The sequence below is a fragment of the Carcharodon carcharias genome, chromosome 8 (assembly GCF_017639515.1).
Source record: "Carcharodon carcharias isolate sCarCar2 chromosome 8, sCarCar2.pri, whole genome shotgun sequence".
NCBI lineage: Eukaryota > Metazoa > Chordata > Chondrichthyes > Lamniformes > Lamnidae > Carcharodon > Carcharodon carcharias.
The window spans coordinates 70,305,027-70,326,746 of NC_054474.1; the positions used below are offsets into that span (position 1 = coordinate 70,305,027).

The following is a 21,720-nucleotide window of genomic DNA, read 5'->3' on the forward strand; positions in this document are numbered from 1 at the left end:
ACCTCAACCAGGTGCTATGGATCTCTCCTCAACCCCCCTCAGACAATTGTCACACTGTGAGCCAACCTGTCTCATTGAACTCTGTCTTTCACATGAGGGTTGCCAATCTCCACTCTCGAAGAACTTGCTTTGGAATCTTCTCCCAAACTGATGCTTTCTCGGAGATGCCTTTGGTAAGGGTTCAGCTCCAGGGTCTTGAACTCTCCTTCTGATGTTCCTCTCCCCTGGGTCACCACTTACATTCAAGCTGTCTTCCATGTACTCTCTCTCTCTCACTGACTCAGCTGTCAACAGTACACCACTGCTTCACATGCCCATAGCAAAGAGTTACAGGCCTTCAGTCTTCTCTTTGGACCTTCTTGCCTATTGTAAGCTGTTCTTGTTTTAAATCTGCTTTCTGCAGCTTTTGTCTCTTTAAATCAGAAGCTTGGAGCCTTTCTGCCCCTCACTATTAACTGCATTAACAGGACCTTTTCCAGGTCCTTGTGCTTCCTTTGACTAAAAGGTCCGCTTGGGACTTTCCCCTGTTCCTGTCTCACACCTTTGGCCTTGGGACCTTTTGGTTCTTTTGGAAAAACTGCCCTCACTCTGCAGTGCCCTCTCCCTGCGTCCAGTCTCTGGAGTCCTGGCTTCAAAGTGAACTCAAATCTGTTGTTTCTTTAGTTTTTCTCTTTGTGTCTGTGAGAGGGACCTGCCTCTCTGGACCCCTGTTGCTAGGCAACAGCAGTCTTTTTTTTCTACTCTTGCTTTCTTAACTTCTCTTTAGGAGTCGTAAAACTCATTAGAAATGCAGGCACCTCTTAACGTGAAACTAAAACTCAATTTGACGTTTCTTAACACACAGGTACAGAAATACACAGGTACAGAAATACAAATCAAACTTAAACGTTAAAGCTAAAACTCATTCCTAACACCTAAAAGTACCAATATAACTTACTTAAACTATTTCTATTTCCTGTCAGCACGTTCAGGACTGGTGGGAAGGAAAGGAAATCCCCCACAGGGATATTGCCATTAGGCCTGGGCCATTTTAAATCCCAAGCCTCATTGAAATGATCCAGGACAGTCTTCCTCTGACTCTGGGAAGACTGAGGTCAGGGGACCGTGAATTTAGGTCAGGATTTTAGTGACAGTGGTAACATGCAGGAATGGTCTTTGGCATAAAGTTAGTGAAGGACTAGGGCTTTGGTAGCCAAGGCTGATACCTGGCATCACACTGGCACTGAAATTCAGATACCACATTACTTATTTGTGTGATAGGCAGAATGCTTTTTTTGGCTTGATGGCAGCATCGTATTAGTGGAGAATACCATTTGTGTTGCTACTGCATAGTAGCAATGTGAAACAGCTAGCTTCACCTGTTGCTCAAACTTTTGAGACACCTTCCCACTCCAAGGTTATCTGAAGTAGACTGGGCATTTTTCAGGGCTGAACATAGCAGTCTTAGGCACATTCATGACTTTGCACAATATACAACGATAATGATCAGAAGAGGATAGCCATTATCCTGCAGGATGGCTTTGATTCACCCTATTTCAGCATCAAAGTATATGAATTTCAGTACCAGTGTGATGCCAGGTATGTAGCTCATACGTCCGGTGGGTAGTATCAAACAGCACGTCTCTTCAGCTGTTTATAACAGGCAGGTGCTGACCATACCCAACCAGTCCATGCTTGCAAAATTGAAAACATAGTGTCCAACATTAGATGTTATTCTGTGATTGGACAACGCTTATTAACCAATCCTATTGTGCTAAGAATTATACTGAAAATCAATTTAATATTATCAGTTGGGCTCATTTGTGCATGCTAGAAGCTAAATATATTCACATATTCATATATTTGCAGACAGACGTAGCATGTCCATGCATTGCACCTTTTTCAACTAAACAGAAGCTTTGGGGACAGCCATTCCCTGGATCATTCCCCACAGCAATGCCTTGGCCAATGAGAGTCGACCCGCCTGGTTTGAATTTGAACAAAAGCTTGTCAGTTAACTGTTCCCTGATGCATTCTCCATGGCAACGCCTCTACTAATTAGACTCCACTTGCCAACCAATTAGCACTCTCTTCTCATGCGGTATAAATTGTAGTTCGATTTACTATTGGTATTCTTGTGAACTGTCCTGATGAGTGGAAGACGAAAAGCCTCGACAACATGTCTCTTTTTTTCAGCAACGCTCAAGATCTGTACTACCAAGCGACTACAAGGTCATTTTGTTTGTTTTGGGAATGTGAGTGAAAGGCTTAGACTCTTTATAGGAAATATATTTCCTTGTCTTATCCTTTTAAATGAAAGTAGGCGGGATGTGCAGTAACAATCCTTCATCAAGATTATTTCTCTTTACCTAGTTCTTGGAGTATAGTGGATAAACTTCATTATAGTCAAAAGTAAGAGGTTGCTCCACCCAGTGGCTAGGGTGGGCCACGCATAGCCCACAGAATTAGCATTCGGGCCCAGTCAAATCTGAAACTGTGGGAATGCCTAGGTCAGATTCCAACCTCTCCAAACCCAGCCTTTCTGTCCTTTTGATATTCCAGCTTCACATTTCCATTTGTTGTGTTAGTACAGCAAATCGGGCAGTCAGTACTGACCAGATGAACCAATCATGGCTCTGCTCTAGACTTGGTACAGCTGGGATCCTGACTCTCTCTCTCTCTGTCCCCAGCAGCCGCTGGCTCAGCCAAGTCTTTCTTGTCACTCACCAGGGCAAAGCACCAGAGAGGCGAGCTGAGGCTACAAGCCGAGCTACCCTCATCTCAATCGGGACAATCAGCATCAGTTGGTGCCCACCCAAATTTCCATTCCTAACTCCACCACTGGCTGCACCTACATGTTGTTATTGAGTCATATATTTCACCTCCAATGACTGGGTCCCTTTTCCTAAACACCCTCCAGATGGGGAACAGATCACCAGGGACACTTAATTCAGTCTTGGGATATGAGCATAACTAGACATTTATTGCCCATCTCTGGGTTCCTTCAAGAAGGTGGTGTTGAATCTCCTTATTTAACTGTTACAGTCCATGTAGTGACGGTACTCTCATAATGCTGTTAGGAAACTACTATCTAGCTGCAGTGTGATTTAGTTCACTCGTTTGTTCATTCCTTCTCTCTAGCACTAGCCATCATGTAACACTGGAACCTGTGAGCAACCATTGCATTGCTTGACTGAAAGAGAATTGTAAAATAGTGGCTAGCTTGTGGAGACCTATCTCACCCTTTCCTTTGTCTTCCAATGCTTAATCTGGATCATACCACCTCTAATAAACATGTGGACAATGCCTACCAGGTAGACTTTCTGCAGGGACTATCCTGATCATCTTCTGTTTCTGTGGATCTTCCACCGAATGGAAAATTGGGAGGACCCCTGGGCCAAGTGGTGTTGTCGGTGTCTCCACCAGGTTCATTCTGAATAATTAGCTCGATAAGGTTATATCATTTTGGTACATTTCACACATTCCCCTAATGTGAGTGACAATAAGGGTGACCTGTCAACATCTTGGGCATAGTTTCTCAATGGTACAGGACGATTGTGGCCTTCATTACCAGGGCAGTACTCTGGTCAATAGGATTGCTCCTATAGGATTAACAGCACCTGCCTGATACATCATTTAATTGATTTTTAAGATGAAAATCTCCATGGGCAAAATTTTCTGCTTGACATGCGGGGAGCGTAAAATGACGCGTGGTGACGTCAGGCGAGCGTCCTGACGTCACCTTGCGCTATCACGATATTTCGCTGGCTGGAGGCATGAGGAAGTTTGACGCGCACCTGCCCATTAATTAACGGGCTAGTTAAGGACCTTAATTCATCAATCGAAGCCGATTTTCAGGTGCCCATGCGATCTTTGGCTTGGTGCACGGGCACAACGGGCAAGCGGGTAAGAGACTTTTCTATGAACCTCGTCCAAGGGTGGAATAAGAGGGCTTAGTGGGGTCGTGAATCTGGTCTGTGAAGTATTTATTGCAGAAAGTTTTTTAAACTTGCCTGTGTGATCTGCAGTAGTTCAGAATGAATTCCAGCAGCTTTCTGTGTACCTTGAACCTTCAGGTCAGCATTCTGCGGTCAGTAATCTTAATCAGACCTCCAGTTTTCCGGAGGCCTCTCTTTAGCCTGGATATGGGTTCTGACATGTCCACTGGAGGTAGCTCCTCTGAGGCGGAAGGGAGGGCTAGAATAAGGAGGAGGCCAGGAGTGCACATTCAGCCTCCAGGGGAGCCACCTTTGGGAGTACAGGTGCATGCACAAGGGGACGCAGGGCCAATAGGTAGTCCAAGGTGGAAGGGGCAGCAGAAGACACCACTATCCTGCTTCCAGGGTATACAGGCGGTGAAGAAGCTACCTGAATATGTCTGAGGTGCAGTGCCGAAGGAGGCTCCAACTGTCAAGGGATATGGTCAACTACATCTGTCAGATGATTGACACTGAGATCTCTCCTAACTGTTTGGGCAGACACCCCATGCCAGCAGTTCTGAAGATCACAGTTGCCCTCAACTTCTATGCTTCTGGTTTCTTCCAGGGCTCGGTGGGTGATCTTTGTGGCATCTCCCAATCAGCTGTACACACTTGTGTCAAGCAGGTCACAGACGCTCTGTTCAGACGTCCATTGACCTTCATCCACTTCCGCTGGAACCAGGCAAGCCAGATACAGCGAGCCAGAGGCTTCATGGCCATTGCTGGCTTCCTCTGCGTCCAGGGTGCAATAGACTGCACACATGTGGCCATCAAGGCGCCAGCAGGTGAGCCCGGTGCCTTCGTCAACAGGAAGGGCTTCCACTCCATGAATGTGCAGATAGTGTGTGATCACAGGATGCTGATTCTACAAGTCTGTGCAAGGTACCCAGGCAGCTCCCATGCTGCCTCTATCCTCGGACACTCCCAGGTTCTGGGGCTCTTCAGTGCTCCAGTTCGGCTGGATGGATGGCTGCTGGGTGATGAGGGCTATCCCCTGTGAAGATGGCTCATGACATAACATTAATCAAGCAGAAAAAAAATTATAGGTATCTAATCTCGGGCCAACACAAAAGCACCAGTGAGAAACCCGTGGTGTGCCTAAGGTGCCTTATGCTTTCGTTTATGGGTGCCACGTCTTGGTGCCGCCCCATCGCTCGGAGTGGCTTCTGAAACAGCCTGCTGACTCTGCTGTCCTGTTGGCCTCGAGGACTTTGGCGGCCGTCCTCTGGCCTGTGGAGCCTGTGCTGGGCCCGCTTGGGAGGGAGCTGCCAGTTCCGCAGTTGGCATCTCCCCAGTCGTCGCAGCCTCACCCAATGAAGCGGTCACTGGGAGAGGGGCGGAGCAGCTGCTGCCCTCATCTGGAGCGCCTTGAAAGGAGCCCACAGATATATCAGGCAGCAGCTCCACCGACGTGAGGTCACCCCAGACCTCCCTGCTTACCGTGGATGGATGGGCAATGAGCTGGGAAGCTTGAAGCCCACACCATCTCCCACATTGGCAATGACCAGCTGTGGCCACTGGCGCTGTGAGGGCTTGCAAGTCCCGGAGAACCTGATTGTTCTTCTGGAAGCCCCTCTCCATGAGAGTCGCCACTCTCTCCATGGAGGAAGCATGACGCTCTACCATGAGGTTCATTTCATCAGTGATGCTCTGCATGGACTCCTCCACCACGGACACCAAGTGAAGCATAGCTTCATGTATCACTCCCAAATGCTCCCGCACACCCGGCCGCATTTCCTGCAGTTGCTGTGTCTCAGACAACTACAGAGGCACATCACCATGCACAGACTGAGCATGTGCCTGATCCCCTGCAGTCCTCCGACTGCTGGTGCCATCGGCACTCTCTGTCTCTGCCAGCTCCTCCAGTGAATGTGAAGTGCCCTCTCCACTGTGCCCCGGGACACTAGCCGATGTTGTAATGCCCACCGAGGTGCTAGTATCTGCACTGGTGCCTGTCTCACAGAAATGGTGTGACACAGGTGACACTTGAGGGCCCTCAGGTGTGAGGGGGGCATCTGCAATTCCTCCTGGTGGACAGGCTCTGGAGATGCTGAAATAAACAATAAGGGCAGTGGTTCAGTTAGCGTGCACACAGTGACACACTTCATCCAGGGGCCTCCTGTTCGAAGCGGCTTAACATCATCAGGTGATCCTGGCTGCCTCCAGTCCTCAAATGCTCCGACACATTGTGAGCATTCTTCTCCTGAAAAACAGAGAAGACCATTCATTGCGGCAATTTGTACATAGACCCTGCACATGCACGCCGCACCCCAACCACAGTGGCCCATATCAGGCCCCCAGTGCCCCCTCTCCCTGCTGCTGCTGTTCAATTACACAAGGATAGTCCGCCTGCTCCCAACCCCTGACAACAGCCAACTTGGACATATTCTGCGTACATCACTTTAGGAAACACACAGTCTTTGCTCCCATAGCAACTACATGCAGCATCGAGGGCAGCAGATGGTTCCTGGCCACGATACCTTGAGGCTCCCCTTCCACAATCTCAACACCTGAATAGGACACGTTGAAGTTCTGAGTATGCGCCTAGCTGCATCTCCTGCAGGTTGCCCCCAGACTAGTCATGCATGACTAAGAGCAACACATGGTGCGGGGGAGAACTCATCTCCTCATGAACCACTCAGGCTGATCTAAGCATGGGCACTATCTGCTTGCCCACCCAGCGTACGAGAAATGACCAACATGATTCAATGCAGTTATGACAGTTAGACTTGGTGGGGGGGAGGTGGCCTCAAAAGCTAAGGCTACCTGCTGGGTTAAACGCCCAATGCCAACATGGTACTCAGCCTTTCAGAGCGTAACAAATCATTGAAGCACTTGTGGCACTGGATCCAGGTGCGTCGCACCACACCGCAGGAGCTCACCATCTCTGCCACCTCCTCCTAGGCACATTTGGTCATGTGCGGTGGCCTCCTCCTCACACCCTGGGAGACCAACACCTCCCGCCATGCTGCCATCTCCTCGAGGAGGGCAGCAAGGCAGTCCTCAGAAAAGCAAGGGATGCATTGGTCCCCCGCTGGCCTACCCAGTAGCCTGCCCTGCTCCCCTATCCTTCCCTCCAGCGTGCTCTGTTCAGTTGACCCCCTGCAGTGTGACCTGGAAGTGGTCATTGTGAGCAGCCTACAGGAGGCTGCCAGGCCTTCCTTTAAACAGATTGCCGGGCCGCCATTGGACCCAGCGATCTGTGCACGCTCACCGCAACCTGCACACTCCTGCTATTCACGGCGGGCCTTAATTGGCCCACCTGTGCAAAATGGCGGCGCAGACCCAGTTGAGGGCACCAATCGGGCCTGTGCCCACCTGCAGCCGCTCCATGTTTATGGGGTTGAACTTATCCTGATCAACTATCATACCCTTGATGGAAGGTTTGTGGAAACCCTGGGGAAATTACAAAAACAGCACTTACGCTGTTTGTGCGGGCTTTCCGTGGTTTTTTCCATGGCTCACCTACATTTCCAGTTCCTGAGAAAAGTAAGCTTGCAGATTTTAGACTTTTTCAGTGTCTAGAGTAGAGCTAACGAACTAGCCATCAGAATGTATTTCATTCAGTAATAGTAGAGGATGGACAAACAAGAATAAGAGGAGACTCTGGCAATGCAGTGTGGTGATTTGGAATCTGGGTAACAAATACCTTGAACTACCTTCATGGAGGGTAAGGAAGGGAGGCAGAACAGAGTTCCAGAAACCACACAGACTAGTGGGTGGTAGATTAAAAGGCCTGTGTGTTGAGAGGTGGAACAGGCTCAAGTTCCAAATTGCCTTGCTTTACAGTTAGAAATAACTCATGGAGGTGAATTGCTGTGTGGAATTTTTAATCCTTGATAGAATTTAATTGGTTTATGTTTGATCACTAAAATTACACTGTTATATGCACTCAAATGCAGCTAAATGAATTTCATATTCTGGGATAAGGTCTGACCAAGATTTTTTTTCTGCAGACGACACTTACATTTGAGGCAGGGAGAAGGTGCGATTCAGGAGAAGGCCTTTTTCTATTCAACACAAAGGGAGTCAGAGAAATTTTCCACATTATTGAAGCAGCTGTTAAAGAAAAAGAGTCTGACAAAATACAACGAAACTTAAGTTTAATTTCTGTTGGCTGTCAGAGTTCCACGGCATTCAGTCGACAACTACCTAATGCAATGACATCTTCTCAGGAATCTTTGGATGAAAAAACGTCAGGTGGAATGATGCCTGTCTCGAAGAACGCGCAGGTCACTGAGATGAATCCAAAGATAACTAAGATAGTAAAACCTCAGGATTGGAAAGGCCAGGCAGCTCTCGGTGGAGTTGTGCCAAGTGCAGCCACAGGGGGAGAAAGGAAAGTTCCTACAACCAACGAAAGGGAGGGTGCAAACGTCCCAATTCACGTCATTTATGCCACGGTCAAACATTCTAAACGTAAGTCAACGAAAGATAAGGTGGAGGAATCAACAGTTAATTCTACAAAATACAGAGATAGTTGCAGTGATGACTGTTCCACAGATCCAGTGTATGAGAACGTTTCTGATTTTGAAACTCAGTTGTCCTTTGAGGAAGAACCATCTTTTCTCAAGGACAGAAAAGGGTCAAAATACCAAGATTCAGCAGAGAGTAATGAAGACCAGAACGTTCCTTTTCCTAAGTCAGTTTCTGTCCCATATTATGAGAACATTAGAAGTGAATGGAGTCAGCAGACTATACAAGATGATCATGTTGAAATGGGTCCAGTCAACAAGGAAACTGAACTGCACCAAACTCTTCCTGGGTCAAAGAACAAGCAAAGAGACATTTCCTTAAACCCTGGAGCCTCTAAAGTCACAAAAGCAAAATTTCCAGCTGGTATCAAGGAGTTTCTAGATGATCTGTATTCTAAAGAATTGAGTAAAACACGAGAAAGCAAGCTAGAGAGGGCTGGTAGAACATCTGAGCTCGAGAAAAAATGTGAGTGATGTGTCCACATGATTATTAAGACAGAAATAACATCTTTAAGGGTCTTTGCGATTTATCAGGCATTCAAAAATTACTTTGTCATATTCAAAACTTTTTTCTCTAATAATCTGCAATTACAGTTTGAGTGATCTAGACGGCCAAATCTTTTTGGGCCTGATTTTTTTGGTCTAGAGTGATGTCAAAGCTTATGGAGGGTAGGCAGGAAGGTGGATATAAGGCCACAATCAGATTAGCCATGATTTTATTCCAGGGCAGAGCAGGTTCCTGGGGCCAAATGGCCTACTGCTGTTCCTATTTCTTATGTTCTTATTAGAACCTCCCTGCTCACAACAGATTGTCACCATAGGCCAGTGGAAGAAATCTAGTCCATATAGTATTTTTCCATCTAGTGGGGAAATGGGCTGGTCACAGTGGAGGGTGGGCCGTAAAATGCGGTGAGCCATTCAAAAGTCCATTGACTTCAGCAGGACTGGAAAATACCACTGTTAGGAGGGGCCATAAAATGCCACCTGGTGACAAGCATATTTTATGTAAAGAGTGAGGGAGCAGAACAACACAATGAGGTAGAATACTACTACCACCTTAATCTCTGAGATCTAAACTGTAATCTGACCCAGATTTAGGGTGTGAAGTTCTGTTCTGTCTGATGGCTGTTAAATAGTCACATGTAAAATTGGATTCACATCTGATGGGCATGATTTGTAGCACATCAGTAGCACATTCAGATTCAGTCTACATTGGTAATCTCACTGTGTGAGGCATCAAAGGTAAGGGCTGTAGTAAATTAAAGTTTTTTTTACATGTAGAGTATAATGATGGCATTAGGTTGGATTTTTGTCACAGGTTCAAGAAGGGCAAGTTGAGGCAGTTCCCAACTTTATTAATCCAAACCCATCACTTCCTGCATATCTGCCATTTTTTCGCCTCCTAGAGACATGGCGGGCAAGGTTTGGATCTGCTGCTTCACTAGGCAGGCCCGAAGTAGAGTTGGAAGAGTGTGAGTGATGAGGTGGGCTATTTAAAAGGCCTGTATTCATTCTCGGGGACATGAGCCAGCTCTCCACATCATTCTTGTGGCCCCTCAACCCCACCATCCCACGCACTATCATATCGCCCAATGCCCCCTCACAAGCCCCTTCCATGATCCCCATATATCCTCCATAGTCACTTATCCAGTCTGAATTGAACATGAAAAAAAATTGAAAAAAATAAAATAAAAATTAGAATGTTACAGCTGTCACTCAAACACACCTCCATTCATACTTCACAGAAAAAAACCCAGATCCATTGGAAAAAAGTTAAATGTGCTCAAGTGGTCATTGTGTCATACAAACAATAACAGACAGATAGTTTTTTAATAACCTCCTAATGCTGTTAATCAAACTGTGTACACAACGACCTTCTGAACTAAGAGCTTCGGAAGCTTTTGAAACTCAGCCAATCAATCATAATGGGTTGAGGTGCCAAAACAAACCATTACAGTTCCAGGCAATGAAATCTTTTGAAATTGAAAGAACAGATGGCTAGGGTTTTTCCTAAGCTACACAGGTGGCCTGTCATTCAAAAAATTACAGGAGCTGGTAACTATTTTTTTGTTCAAAGTTAAAACATTAGACATTGAAAGCACTTCTGATAATGGCAACAGAGTTCTCAAGCACTGTTCTTCTACAGATTTGAGTGCATAATAGCACTCTTTCCAATGGGAAATCTACTCTAATGCATCTCAATGCTTACACAAATGTTGGTCTTTTCAGGACAGAGCCCTATGACCAATCACTGCAGTAAAGATACATTTAACTGATCAGACTGCATCTAATAATAACGGTTGAAGTTGTCAAAACACTTAACACTTACCTGTCAGAATATTCCTGACTCCTTAGCAGGCTTCCCCCATGGTTCCTGAACTCTCTTACCTGGCAGATTTCCCAAAGGTTTCCAAAACCTACCTGACCCAATGAAAATATTTTGAGACATGAAATACAGATTTCCCTTGGGCCTGTCAATGATAGCCCTGACACCATAGGCCTGGCGTGCAGGGTAACTATCCAAATCTAATCTGAGCTTCTTCTCGCATATGGGAAGTTTCCATGGGGCTTCTTTTGAGGTGGAAGTTCAAATTTCCAGTCCTATGGCCTTAATTTTGCTGAACCCCGCATCCATTCCCAACTTTTTTGGGACACGAAAATTTGACCCATATTCACTATTCAGAATGGATATTGCTAATAAAAAGAGACATGTTGAAGCTTTTTGTCTTGCCCTCATCAGGACATTTTGCAAGAATACCAATATAAGGGCCAATAAATAATTTGGTAGAAGCATTGCCATGGAAAATGCACCAGTGATGGTGACTGACAGTTAACTGCCAAACATTGTTTGAAATTTAAACCAGACAGCTTGACCAATCAGGGCCAATTATAAACTTCTGCAAGTAATGGATAATATAGGCTTATGCAAGTACTGTTTGACCATGGAGTGTGAATGCTGAGCTGGGAGGCATCAGTACAAAATTAAAAGTGCTAAACAGACTTTAGGGTAATTGAACTATAAAACATTCTGGTGACACCATGTTATATAAGCATGTGACAACTGTGGAACTTTTAATTGGATCTGATGTGCCAAGAAATGGCAGGTATTCTTTCAATGTAGATAAACATTAGAACAAAAAAAAATGAAGGGATATCTAGCCACAAAGGTGAAGAGCAAACACATTTAGATTGAAATCTCTTGAAACCTTTTTTACACAGGACCAGCAGAAAGCAAACCCCTTCATCTCATGAGTTTGTGTTACATACAAATCCAGGTGCCAGTGGTAAAAGTTTGATGTGTTGATCCACTACTCCACTCAATCTATTGGAGATATTTCTAAAGTGTATCTGCACTGTGCAATGAGGATTGCGTTCTTAAGGAGTAAGCTCCAACTACGTTGTTGTCATGCAGGAAGAACATGTACTTTAAACTAACTTAACGCTGATTTACTTTCACATCACCTCAGAACAGATCAGAAATGATTTTGCATCAATTACAGATCAAAAGCACTTCATTAGTTGTAAGCATTTTGAGGTTTAATAAGATCACAGATAGAGTTATATAAATCCCCATTTTTCTTCTTTCTTATTGGCTTAAAAGGCCCTGGAGAAATATCAAATCCAGAATATTACTGTTAAAGAGATACCACTCTATCCTTGCATTAGTCATTCCACCCTCCACTTAATAAGCTGCTATCTCCAGTAGTAGAATAATCCTTGGCATATTGCCTTCATTTAAAGTGGGATGGGTTCCCAGAAATAAAATAAATACTCATTATTCTAAAGAGTAACTCATTCGCAGTGAAGAAGCTTTTCATTCATTTGTTAGCCAGTGATGCTTGGAAGGGCCACAGCTTAGATTAAGCACAGGGATTAATTAATACAAACATTGCTTCATGTGTCCTGTGATGCAGGATAATCAAACTCATTTCAGTAATTGCATTGGATACAGTGAAAATTGTAGGTGGGACTGAAAGAACTGGAATTCGCAAGTACAAGAGTGAAAAAAAGAGACATTTCACACCAAAGGAAACTAAAATTATGCCACATTATTGCTGAATGTATTAGTTGCTGCTTTAAAGGCAGAAGCAATGTGCTGCAGTTCACCAGCATTTCATAAAATATTTTAGGCTTCCGAGACAATCTGTTTTACATATGAGTACCCCTTTCTGTGTTTAAATGTGGCCTCATAACAATGAATCTAAGTATTGCATTGCTGCCAATGGAAAATACCATCTTTAAGCAATACAGGGCATAAAGGGCAATTCTGGCATTTGATATTTAAACTTGCACACCTATATTGGGACTTGTCTGATAACTGTAGCATTTTTTTTTCAATATTATGCATCTCTATGTTCCTGAGCACTTAACATTCATTATGTGTTAAGATCAATGTAATCCAGAATAAACTGAATAATAAATATCTCTACTTTGCTGTTTAACAGTGTGCATTTAATCATATTTTCCTACATTGCAACAGAAGTGATATTCATTCCCCCTCAGAATAATCAGTATATATCACACTTCTAATATTGATAAAATGCAATATAAATGCAAGTCAATATTCAAATGCTACTTGTAACACTGATCTCAAACTAGTAGGTGTGACATTAAGTGACTAGATTATTCCCAAATTCTTTTTATTCTACGTGTTTCAGTCAGATCATTGCACCTCTTTTTCCCTTTTCAAGTGGACTATTTGGAAACTTTGCTTAAAATACTGATCTTGTGTTGCTTAAAAAGTGGCTAACTAGATGTGGCCTTGGTTCTGTTTTTCCTGATTGTATTGACTAAGTGTACTTGTTCTGGGGTATGGAAAATACCATATCTGATAATGCAGCACTCCCTCAGTACTGTCTAAATGAATGCTCAAGTCTCTGGAGTGGGACTTGGATCCATAATCTTTTGACTCAGATCTACCACTGGCCCAAGGTGACAAAAAATGGACAGCATAAATATAACAATCCTCATAAAATATGCTTACAGATATTAGAAAGGCAAGCTGTTAGCAGTAGAATCCCAGTATTGCCGATCCTCCAGCCTCCATTTGCCTGACAAGGCACTTATCCTGATTCTCTGAATATATTACAGTCGGATCAGGTTGCATACAGGTTTGCCGGAGTGAGGGAGGTGCACCTGGTGGGCTGCAGCAGAAAGGCGGCTTTGAATTTGGCTGACTGATCAACACTAACAGTACAATCACAGGACGAGGGAGCGTCTCAGGCACAGAGTGCAGGGCGTCCATACAGCCGAACAGCTAGAGTCCAGCCCAAGGCAAGAGGCGGGGGCGCAGCATCGCGGGGAATGAGGAGCACAGTGTGGATGGAACCGCTGCAATGAAGGGGAAAGCACCGGGCAACAGTTAATAAACTGCAGTGACAGTTTAAAAATACTGACTTTTCTGTGGCTGGATGTTATGCAAGGCTACAAACAAAACACAAGTGCTGCCATTACAACAGTAAATAGGGAGGGGGGGGGGGGAGGCGGAGGGAGCTGATTTTGTGGAAATCACTGGAGTGTGTTTTTTTTGTTTTTTTTTCTAAAACCTGGAAACATGACGGCTGAGGAAATCCGCCGGCTAATGTTGCAATTGCTGGTTCCTGCAGTTTTATTTCAAGTTAAAAGTTTCGCTTTGAACGTTGGTTCGATGCCCAGGACTACAAGCGAATTCGCTGGTGAGTGTTTTAATGTGTGCCTCGACCAAAAAGCAAATTCTACCACTGTACTTCATTTAATAGAGAAAACGTTTCTATTTAAACTGAATTCTGTTCCCGTTTAGTCAGTTAACCACGGCAAGAGCTGGGTTCCTTGTTATCAGATTTTTTTGTCCTATTCTTGCAGGCTGACACAATCTCAAGGTTTCAAAGGAAGAAATAATCAAACCCCACATTCTGTAGCATCTGCAGAGCTAAGGGAAAAGAGCAGGGGCGTGGGACTAGTTGGAAAGCTCTTTCAGAGTTAGCACAGGCAGGATGGGCAGAACAGCCACCAAGGTGAGACATAGGTCAAGAAGAATTAGATTGATTTGCATTTTTCTTCTGCATCAACTGCCACTGCAAAAGCAATAGGTGTTAATTACAAGATAAATACATTTTAAGTTCAGGATTTTAAGTCCGAATCTCCTGATTTTGAGCAAGACACAATTGTGGCAGAATTTGGTCTCCTTGAATTAATTCATTTTCTCAGGGTTGTTTTTGAATTCTCCATTGCATATAAATAAAATAAATGTATCTGTCCAAACAATGTCGAACTAAAAATGGCAACATCATTGGGCAAGGTTTCACTTGTCACACATGAAGAATGTGCTATCTCAGCTAAAATTCCAAAAGTTTTTGCTTTATCTTCATTTGATTTTATTTTTAAAAATCATATTACAGAATCTCAGTGCAGAAGAGGCCCTTCGGCCCATCGAGTCTGCACCGACATGTGAGAAACACCTGATTTACCTACCAAATCCTATTTACCCGCACTTGGCTCATTGCCTTGAATGTTATGACGTGCCAAGTGCTCATCCAGGTACTTTTTAAAGGATGTGAGGCAACCCGCCTCCACCACCCTCCCAGGCAGTGCATTCCAGACTGGCACCACAATTTGGGTAAAAAAAGGTTTTTCCTCACATCCCCCTAAACCTCCTGCCCCTCACCTTGAACTTATGCCCCCTTGTGACTGACCCTTCAACTGAGGGGAACAGCTGCTCCCTATCCACCCTGTCCATGCCCCTCATAATCTTGTACACCTCAATCAGGTCACCCCTCAGTCTTCTCTGCTCTAACGAAAACAACCCAAGTCTATCCAACCTCTCTTCATAACTTAAATGTTTCATCCCAGGCAACATCCTGGTGCACCCCCTCCAATGCAATCACATCCTTCCTATAATGTGGTGACCAGAACTGCACACAGTACTCCAGCTGTGACCTCACTAAGGTTCTCTACAACTCCAACATGACCTCCCTACTTTTGTAATCTATGCCTTGATTGATAAAGGCATGTGTCCCATATGCCTTTTTCACCACCCCACTAACATGCCCCTCTGTCTTCAGAGATCTATGGACACAGACGCCAAGGTCCCTTTGTTCCTCAGAAATTCCTAGTGTCATGCCATTCATTGAATACTTTCTTGTCAAATTACCCCTTCCAAAGTGTATCACCTCACACAGTTTGGGGTTAAATTCCATCTGCCACTTATCTGCCCGTTTGACCATCACGTCTATATCTTCCTGTAGCCCAAGACACTCAACCTCACTGTTAACCATCCGGCCAATCTTTGTGTCATCCGCAAACTTACTAATCCTACCACCCACATAGTCATCTATGTCATTTGTATAAATGACAAATAATAGGGGACCGAGCACAGATCCCTGTGGTACGCCACTGGACACTGGCTTCCAGTTACTAAAGCATCCTTCTGTCATCATCCTCTGCCTCCTACAACTAAGCCAATTTTGAATCCACCTTATCAAATTACCCTGTATCCCATGTGCATTTGCCTTCTTTCTAAGTCTCCCATGTGGGACCTTGTCAAAGGCTTTGCTGAAATCCATATAAACTACATCAACTGCACTACCCTCATCTACATATCTGGTCACCTCCTCAAAAAATTCAATCAAATTTGTTAGGCATGACCTCCCTCTGGCAAAGCCATGCTGGCTATCCCTGATCAAACCTTGCCTCTCCAAGTGGAGATACATACTCTCCTCCAGAACTTTCTCCAATAGTTTCCCTACCACTGACGTGAGACTCACTGGCCTGTAGTTCCCTGGCTTTTCTCTACAACCCTTCTTAAATAGCAGAACCACATTGGCTGTTCTCCAGTCCTCTGGCACCTCCCTAGTGGCCATAGAGGAATTAAAAATTTGGGTCAGAGCCCCTGCGATCTTCTCCCTTGCCTCCCTCAGCAGTCTGGGACACAAATCATCTGGACTTGGAGATTTGTCCACTTTTAAGCCTGCCAAAATCTCCAATACCTTGTCACTCCCTATATCAATTTGCTTAAGAACCTCGCAGTCTCTCTCCCCAAGTTCGATACCTTCATCCTCATTCTCTTGGGTGAAGACGGATGTGAAGTATTCATTCAACACTCTAGCGATGTCCTCTGGCTCCACCCATAGATTGCCCCCTTGGTCTCTTATGGGCCCTACTCTTTCCCTGGTTATCCTCTTCCCATTGATATACTTATAGAATATCTTGGGATGTTCTCTACTTTTACAAGCCAGACCTTTCTCATATACCCTCTTTGCTTTCCTAATTGCTTTCTTAAGCTTCACCCTGCACTTTCTGTATTCTACTGATTTGCTTCCCTTATATCTGCTAAAAGCCTCTCTTTTCCTTCTTATCATAACCTGAATATCTCTGGTCATCCATGGTTCTCTGGGTTTGTTACTTCTTCCTATCACCCTAGAGGGAACAAGTTGTACCCTCCCCATTTCCTTTTTGAACACCCCCCCCCCCACTGTTTCACTGTAGATTTCCCCTCAAATAACTGTTCCCAGTCTACCTTGGCCAGATCCTGCCTTATTTTACTGAAATCCACTCTCCCAATCCAAAACATTTTCTTGCAACATGTCGATTTCTTTGTCCATAACAAATTTAAACTGTACCATGTTGTGGTCGCTTTCGCTAAAATGCTCACCCACCACCACCTCAGCCACCTGTCCGGCTTCATTCCCCAGAATTAGGTCCAGCAATGCGCCGTCCCTTGTTGGACCCTCTACATATTGACCTAAAAAGTTCTCCTGTACACATTTCAAGAAACCCACACCATCCAAGCCCTTAACACTGTGTCTATCCCAATAAATGTTGGGAAAGTTGAAATCACCTAATATAATTACCCTATTGTTATTGTTTTTACACACCTCCACAAATTGTGCACATATTTGCTCCTCAATTTCCCCTGACTATCTGGGGGTCTATAATAAACACCTAATAATGTGGCTGCCCCTTTTTTATTCCTAAGCTTTACCCACAAAGTTTCATTCAATGCCCCCTCCAAGATATCATCTCTCCTTACTGCAGTAACTGACTCCTTAACTAATAAGCACCGCCTCCTCCTCTTTTACCCCCTCCCCTGTCTTGCCTGAAGATTCTATATCCCGGAATGTTAAGTTGCCAATCCTGCCTTGCCCTCAACCATGTCTCAGTGATGGCTACTTTATCACAAATTCCACGTGTCAATCCTCACCTTTAACTCATCCGTTTTACCTGTGTTACTCCTGGCATTAAAATAGAGGCCATTCAGCCTTGTCTTACTCCCTTGAAGCTTAATGCAGCTGTACTCCCTCTGACTTGATTGTTTTACTGTGTTAGGATGTGTCCCTATTCTGCTAACATTCTGTGTTCCCTCCCCCTGCCGAATTAGTTTAAACTCCTTCCAACAGCACAAGCAAACCCGCCCTCAAGGATGTTAGTCCTGTCTGGTTCAGATGTGGACCAATCCCACTTGTACAGGTCCCACCTTCACCAGAAACGGTCCTAGTGATCTGGGAATCTAAAACCCTCCCTCCTCCACCAACTCTTAAGCCACATATTCATCTGCGTTGCTCTCCTATTTCTGAGCTCGCTAGCATGTGGCACTGGGAGTAATCCAGAGATTACAACCCGAGAGGTCTTGCTATTTAGTCTACTTCCTAACTCCCTCAATTCTTGATGCAAGACCTCATCCCTCTTTCTACCTATGTCATTGATACCAACATGTACCATGACCTCTGCCTTATCACCCTTCCCCTTCAGGATGCCCTGCAGCTGTTCAGTGACATCCTGGACCCTGGCACCAGGGAGGCAACATACCATCCTGGAGTCACGCTGACAGCCACAGTAGCACCTATCTGTTCCCCTGAGTATAGAAACCCCTATTACTATTGCTCTTCCTCCCTTCCTTCCCTCCCTCCTGTGCAGACAGGCTGCTTGTGGTGCCAGAAGCTTGGCTCTGTCTGCACTCCCTGGAGGAACCAGCGCCCTCATCAGTCTCCAAAATGGAATACCGATTTGTGAGTGGGACCCCAGGGGACTCCTGAACTACCTGCCTGTTTCTCTTGGACTGCCTGGTGGTCAGCCATTCCCTTCCTTCTTCAAGTTCCTTCATTTTCGGTGTGACTACCTCTCTAAACGTGCTATCCACAATACTCTCAGACTCGTGGATGCTCCGCAGTGTCCCCAGCTGCCGTTCCAGCTCTGAAACCTGAGCTTCCAGGAGCTGCAGCTGGACACACTTCCTGCACACATGCTGGTCCCGGGCACTGGAAACATTCTCAGCTTCCCACATGGAGCACGAGGAGCACACCTCGGCTTTGAGCGCTCCTGCCATGACTTATCCCTTTTGGGCCCTTCTTTCCTGATCCTCGTTGCTGTTAAATATACAAGCTGTAAACCACAAAAAGACCTTAAATTATAAGTGATTAAAGTAATAAATACCTTACCCACTACTTACCAGTGATTCCTTTCCCTTGTAGCTTCTACTGCTGTAGCACGCTCTGCAGATTTAAGAAGTTGGATAGCAAGGAAAAAATACAAAGAGCACCTCGTACCCTATGCACTGATTCCCACTTTGCACCAAATTGCCAATACCCACTCTGGCTGTGCCCCACTCAGGATGTGCTCTCTCCCTTGTTCGTGTGCAAACACACTGTAGTATGCTTCTAGATAGTCCCTTTCTTAAATAGAGCTGAGTTGACTCACCACTAGTTAAGCTTCATATAGTAATTAACACCTATTCAGGCCCTAATCAGGCTTCAGGTGATTGAAAGTTAACTGTCTCACAGTCAGCTGAGTCAGGTACCTTATCAACCTTTTAACTAGACCATCAATACTTCTGAAAATGAAAGGCTTCTTTTGGGATTTAGCCCTCAATATTTTTCCAGACAGGCGATAGGCAGCAATTCCTGGCATACTCTATAAATGTCCAGTTTTGTTGCTGATCATTAAAACCGTTGGGAGATGTAGGCCCGGATTTTTGCCGAGTTGGGATGACTGGACAGCCCTTTAAAAATGGCAGGTGGGACCCAGAAGCAGAAGTCCCACCCCCGTTTCCAGCAGATCCCCTTTAATGCTGGTAGGCAAAGGGGATGAGGTGTGAATCACCCAGTAAAACACAAATTGTTGGGCTGTTTGAAATTAATGCTGAGCCCCAGTAGATCCCATTTTCACTGTTCCAGTGGCCTTAACTTGCAGTGTGGGAACCATGATTTTTTTGAGGAAACATAAACACTCATGAAGGATAGATATAAGATCTGTTTAAGTGTCATGATCTGAAGTTATTTAAATCCCCAGCCCTTAAAATTGAAAAAAGAACAGTCTGCTGCCTTCACTTGGAGTGCAAAAACAGACATCTACTGCTGCAATGCGTTGATAACAGACCATCTGGTGTAGTCTTGCAATAACTGTTTTTGCAATTTCAATAAACTTCATTGTTTATATTTTCCATTTTTTATATATTTTTTTAATATTGTTCTGTACTGGAGCCAATTATGAATGCTTGGCAGAGTTTCAAAAGGCACAAAACCATTTATCTCAGCAGGGTAGTATTGACATTTTGATTGGCAGTTTTAAGAGGTTACTGAAGAATTAGCTGTCTTTGATCTGGATAGTGAAATAGATGTTTGTTTTTATAAAAGATTGACCACTGAGCAGGCTTACATTTTTGAATTGGTTTCATGAATGAGAGTTTTATTTTAGTATCAAGTGTGTTTGAGTTAGACCTCTATTACATTGTTAATTAAAAAAAAAATCTCCACATAGTTCCTGAGGTCTGCCTATAGTGGATACTGGTTGAATAGTTATGGAGGATACATGGGTGGCATGCGGGTATAAGGGGGCATGGAGGTGGAATGGGGCATGGAGGTATGACAGGAATGGGGGCATTGAGGTGGCAAGGGGTATGAGGGGCCATGGGGGGTTGAAGGGGTGTGAAGGATGAGGGATAGAGGGCCTATCATTTAATACAACTAGGCTGAAGTCCCAGAGAACTGATGCCAGCCTTCTAACCAGTCCACCTTGGCACTCACCCACCTCTGTGACTGCCTCTGAACTGCCTCCAGGGCTGTGGATCTGACTCCATGCTACCTCTGCCTCCCTGGAACAAAAAGATGGAGACTGGGGGCTCTTTTAAAGGAGATGGGTCTGCACAGAAATTTCCTGACTTGACCTTCCTGCCCCATTAGCAAATCTCCAGTCCATTGTCGTCTTCCGTAGTTACGGGATAATTCTAATTTAACCTACCTGACAGAAGATTGACTGGGTCAGTCACTTGGTTTTTAGACCCCACCTGATTCCCATTGACTCCAGTGAGTAAAATCAAGCAGGATTTAAAGAGGGCAACCAATCCAATCTCATCAGGCTTCCACAAGGTGGGTTATGTTAAAATTACCCATTAGGTCTTTTTTGGTACAAGTTCTAATCGAGGAAGCCCCAAACTCTAGATTTCCCAGGGAGGCAGAGGCTTCTGATGAGAAGTACCATGGGTAAGTTTAGTTATCCTCTTGTAAACTATGTCATGTTATTATAAATTTATTTACCAGCCTTAATTTCAGTGTTAATTATCTCAGCTAGTGAGATTTTCCAGATGTTGGCTGAAGCCATTTTCAAAAAGTATCGGACACAATTTCATTGGGTTCCCTTCTGTTTATCTTCATGCGGTTCTGGAGGTCCAATTCATTTCTCATAGTTTTCACTTCTGCTTACTATGTTTTATCTGGTATATTCTATACCTGTTTAACTCTGATTTGTCACTGCTTTATGAATGTACATTTCAGTTACGTGAGTGTAAACCACTGTGATTTATGCAATGTGATGCTTGCCATGTGACTGAAACAGTGGAACGTACCCAGGATTTTATTTAGATCTTCAGTGGCATTACTCATGGTAAGCTGATGGAAGAAGGACTTGAATTTATATAATGCCTTTCACAAGCTCAGGACAGCCCAAAGCCAATGACATATTTTCAAAGTGTAGTCACTGTTATAATGATGTTGTACTATTCTGAAGGAGCAGTTGTACTACAGCATGCACCAGTGATGTGTGAGATGGAAGTAGGTGCCAAATGCAACAATTTGAAGGTGTTATAAATCTTTGTCATCTGGTGAAACACAAACTTATTGTCATGCCATTATGGTAGACTTTGCATAATGTTTTTAAAGCAGATTGCAAAAACTTAGCCCACTCAAAAAATTCCTAGGCCCCTAAGATAATCTAGATTTATTACACATAAAAATGGCATAAGACATGTAGTTTACTCTTAAAAGCATAATGGTTTTTAAAAGGACAACAAACAATGAAATATATTTATGAAAGATCCT

General features: G+C 44.4%; 2 protein-coding genes across 3 annotated transcripts in view; both read left to right on the forward strand.

Moving 5' to 3' along the window:
* Positions 1 to 12,873, forward strand: part of LOC121280719 (docking protein 3-like) — a 37,099-nt gene extending 24,226 nt beyond the window's left edge. For both annotated transcript variants that reach the window (XM_041192839.1, XM_041192841.1), the window contains exon 5: positions 7,916 to 12,873. In XM_041192839.1, the coding sequence (XP_041048773.1) occupies positions 7,916 to 8,908 (993 nt within the window). In that variant the 3' untranslated portion in view covers positions 8,909 to 12,873. The remainder of the gene's footprint in view (positions 1 to 7,915) is intronic.
* Positions 12,874 to 13,988: 1,115 nt separating this feature from the next.
* Positions 13,989 to 21,720, forward strand: part of LOC121281450 (semaphorin-4B-like) — a 108,883-nt gene continuing 101,151 nt past the window's right edge. The window contains exon 1 of the mRNA XM_041194396.1: positions 13,989 to 14,109. Within this exon, the coding sequence (XP_041050330.1) occupies positions 13,989 to 14,109 (121 nt within the window). The remainder of the gene's footprint in view (positions 14,110 to 21,720) is intronic.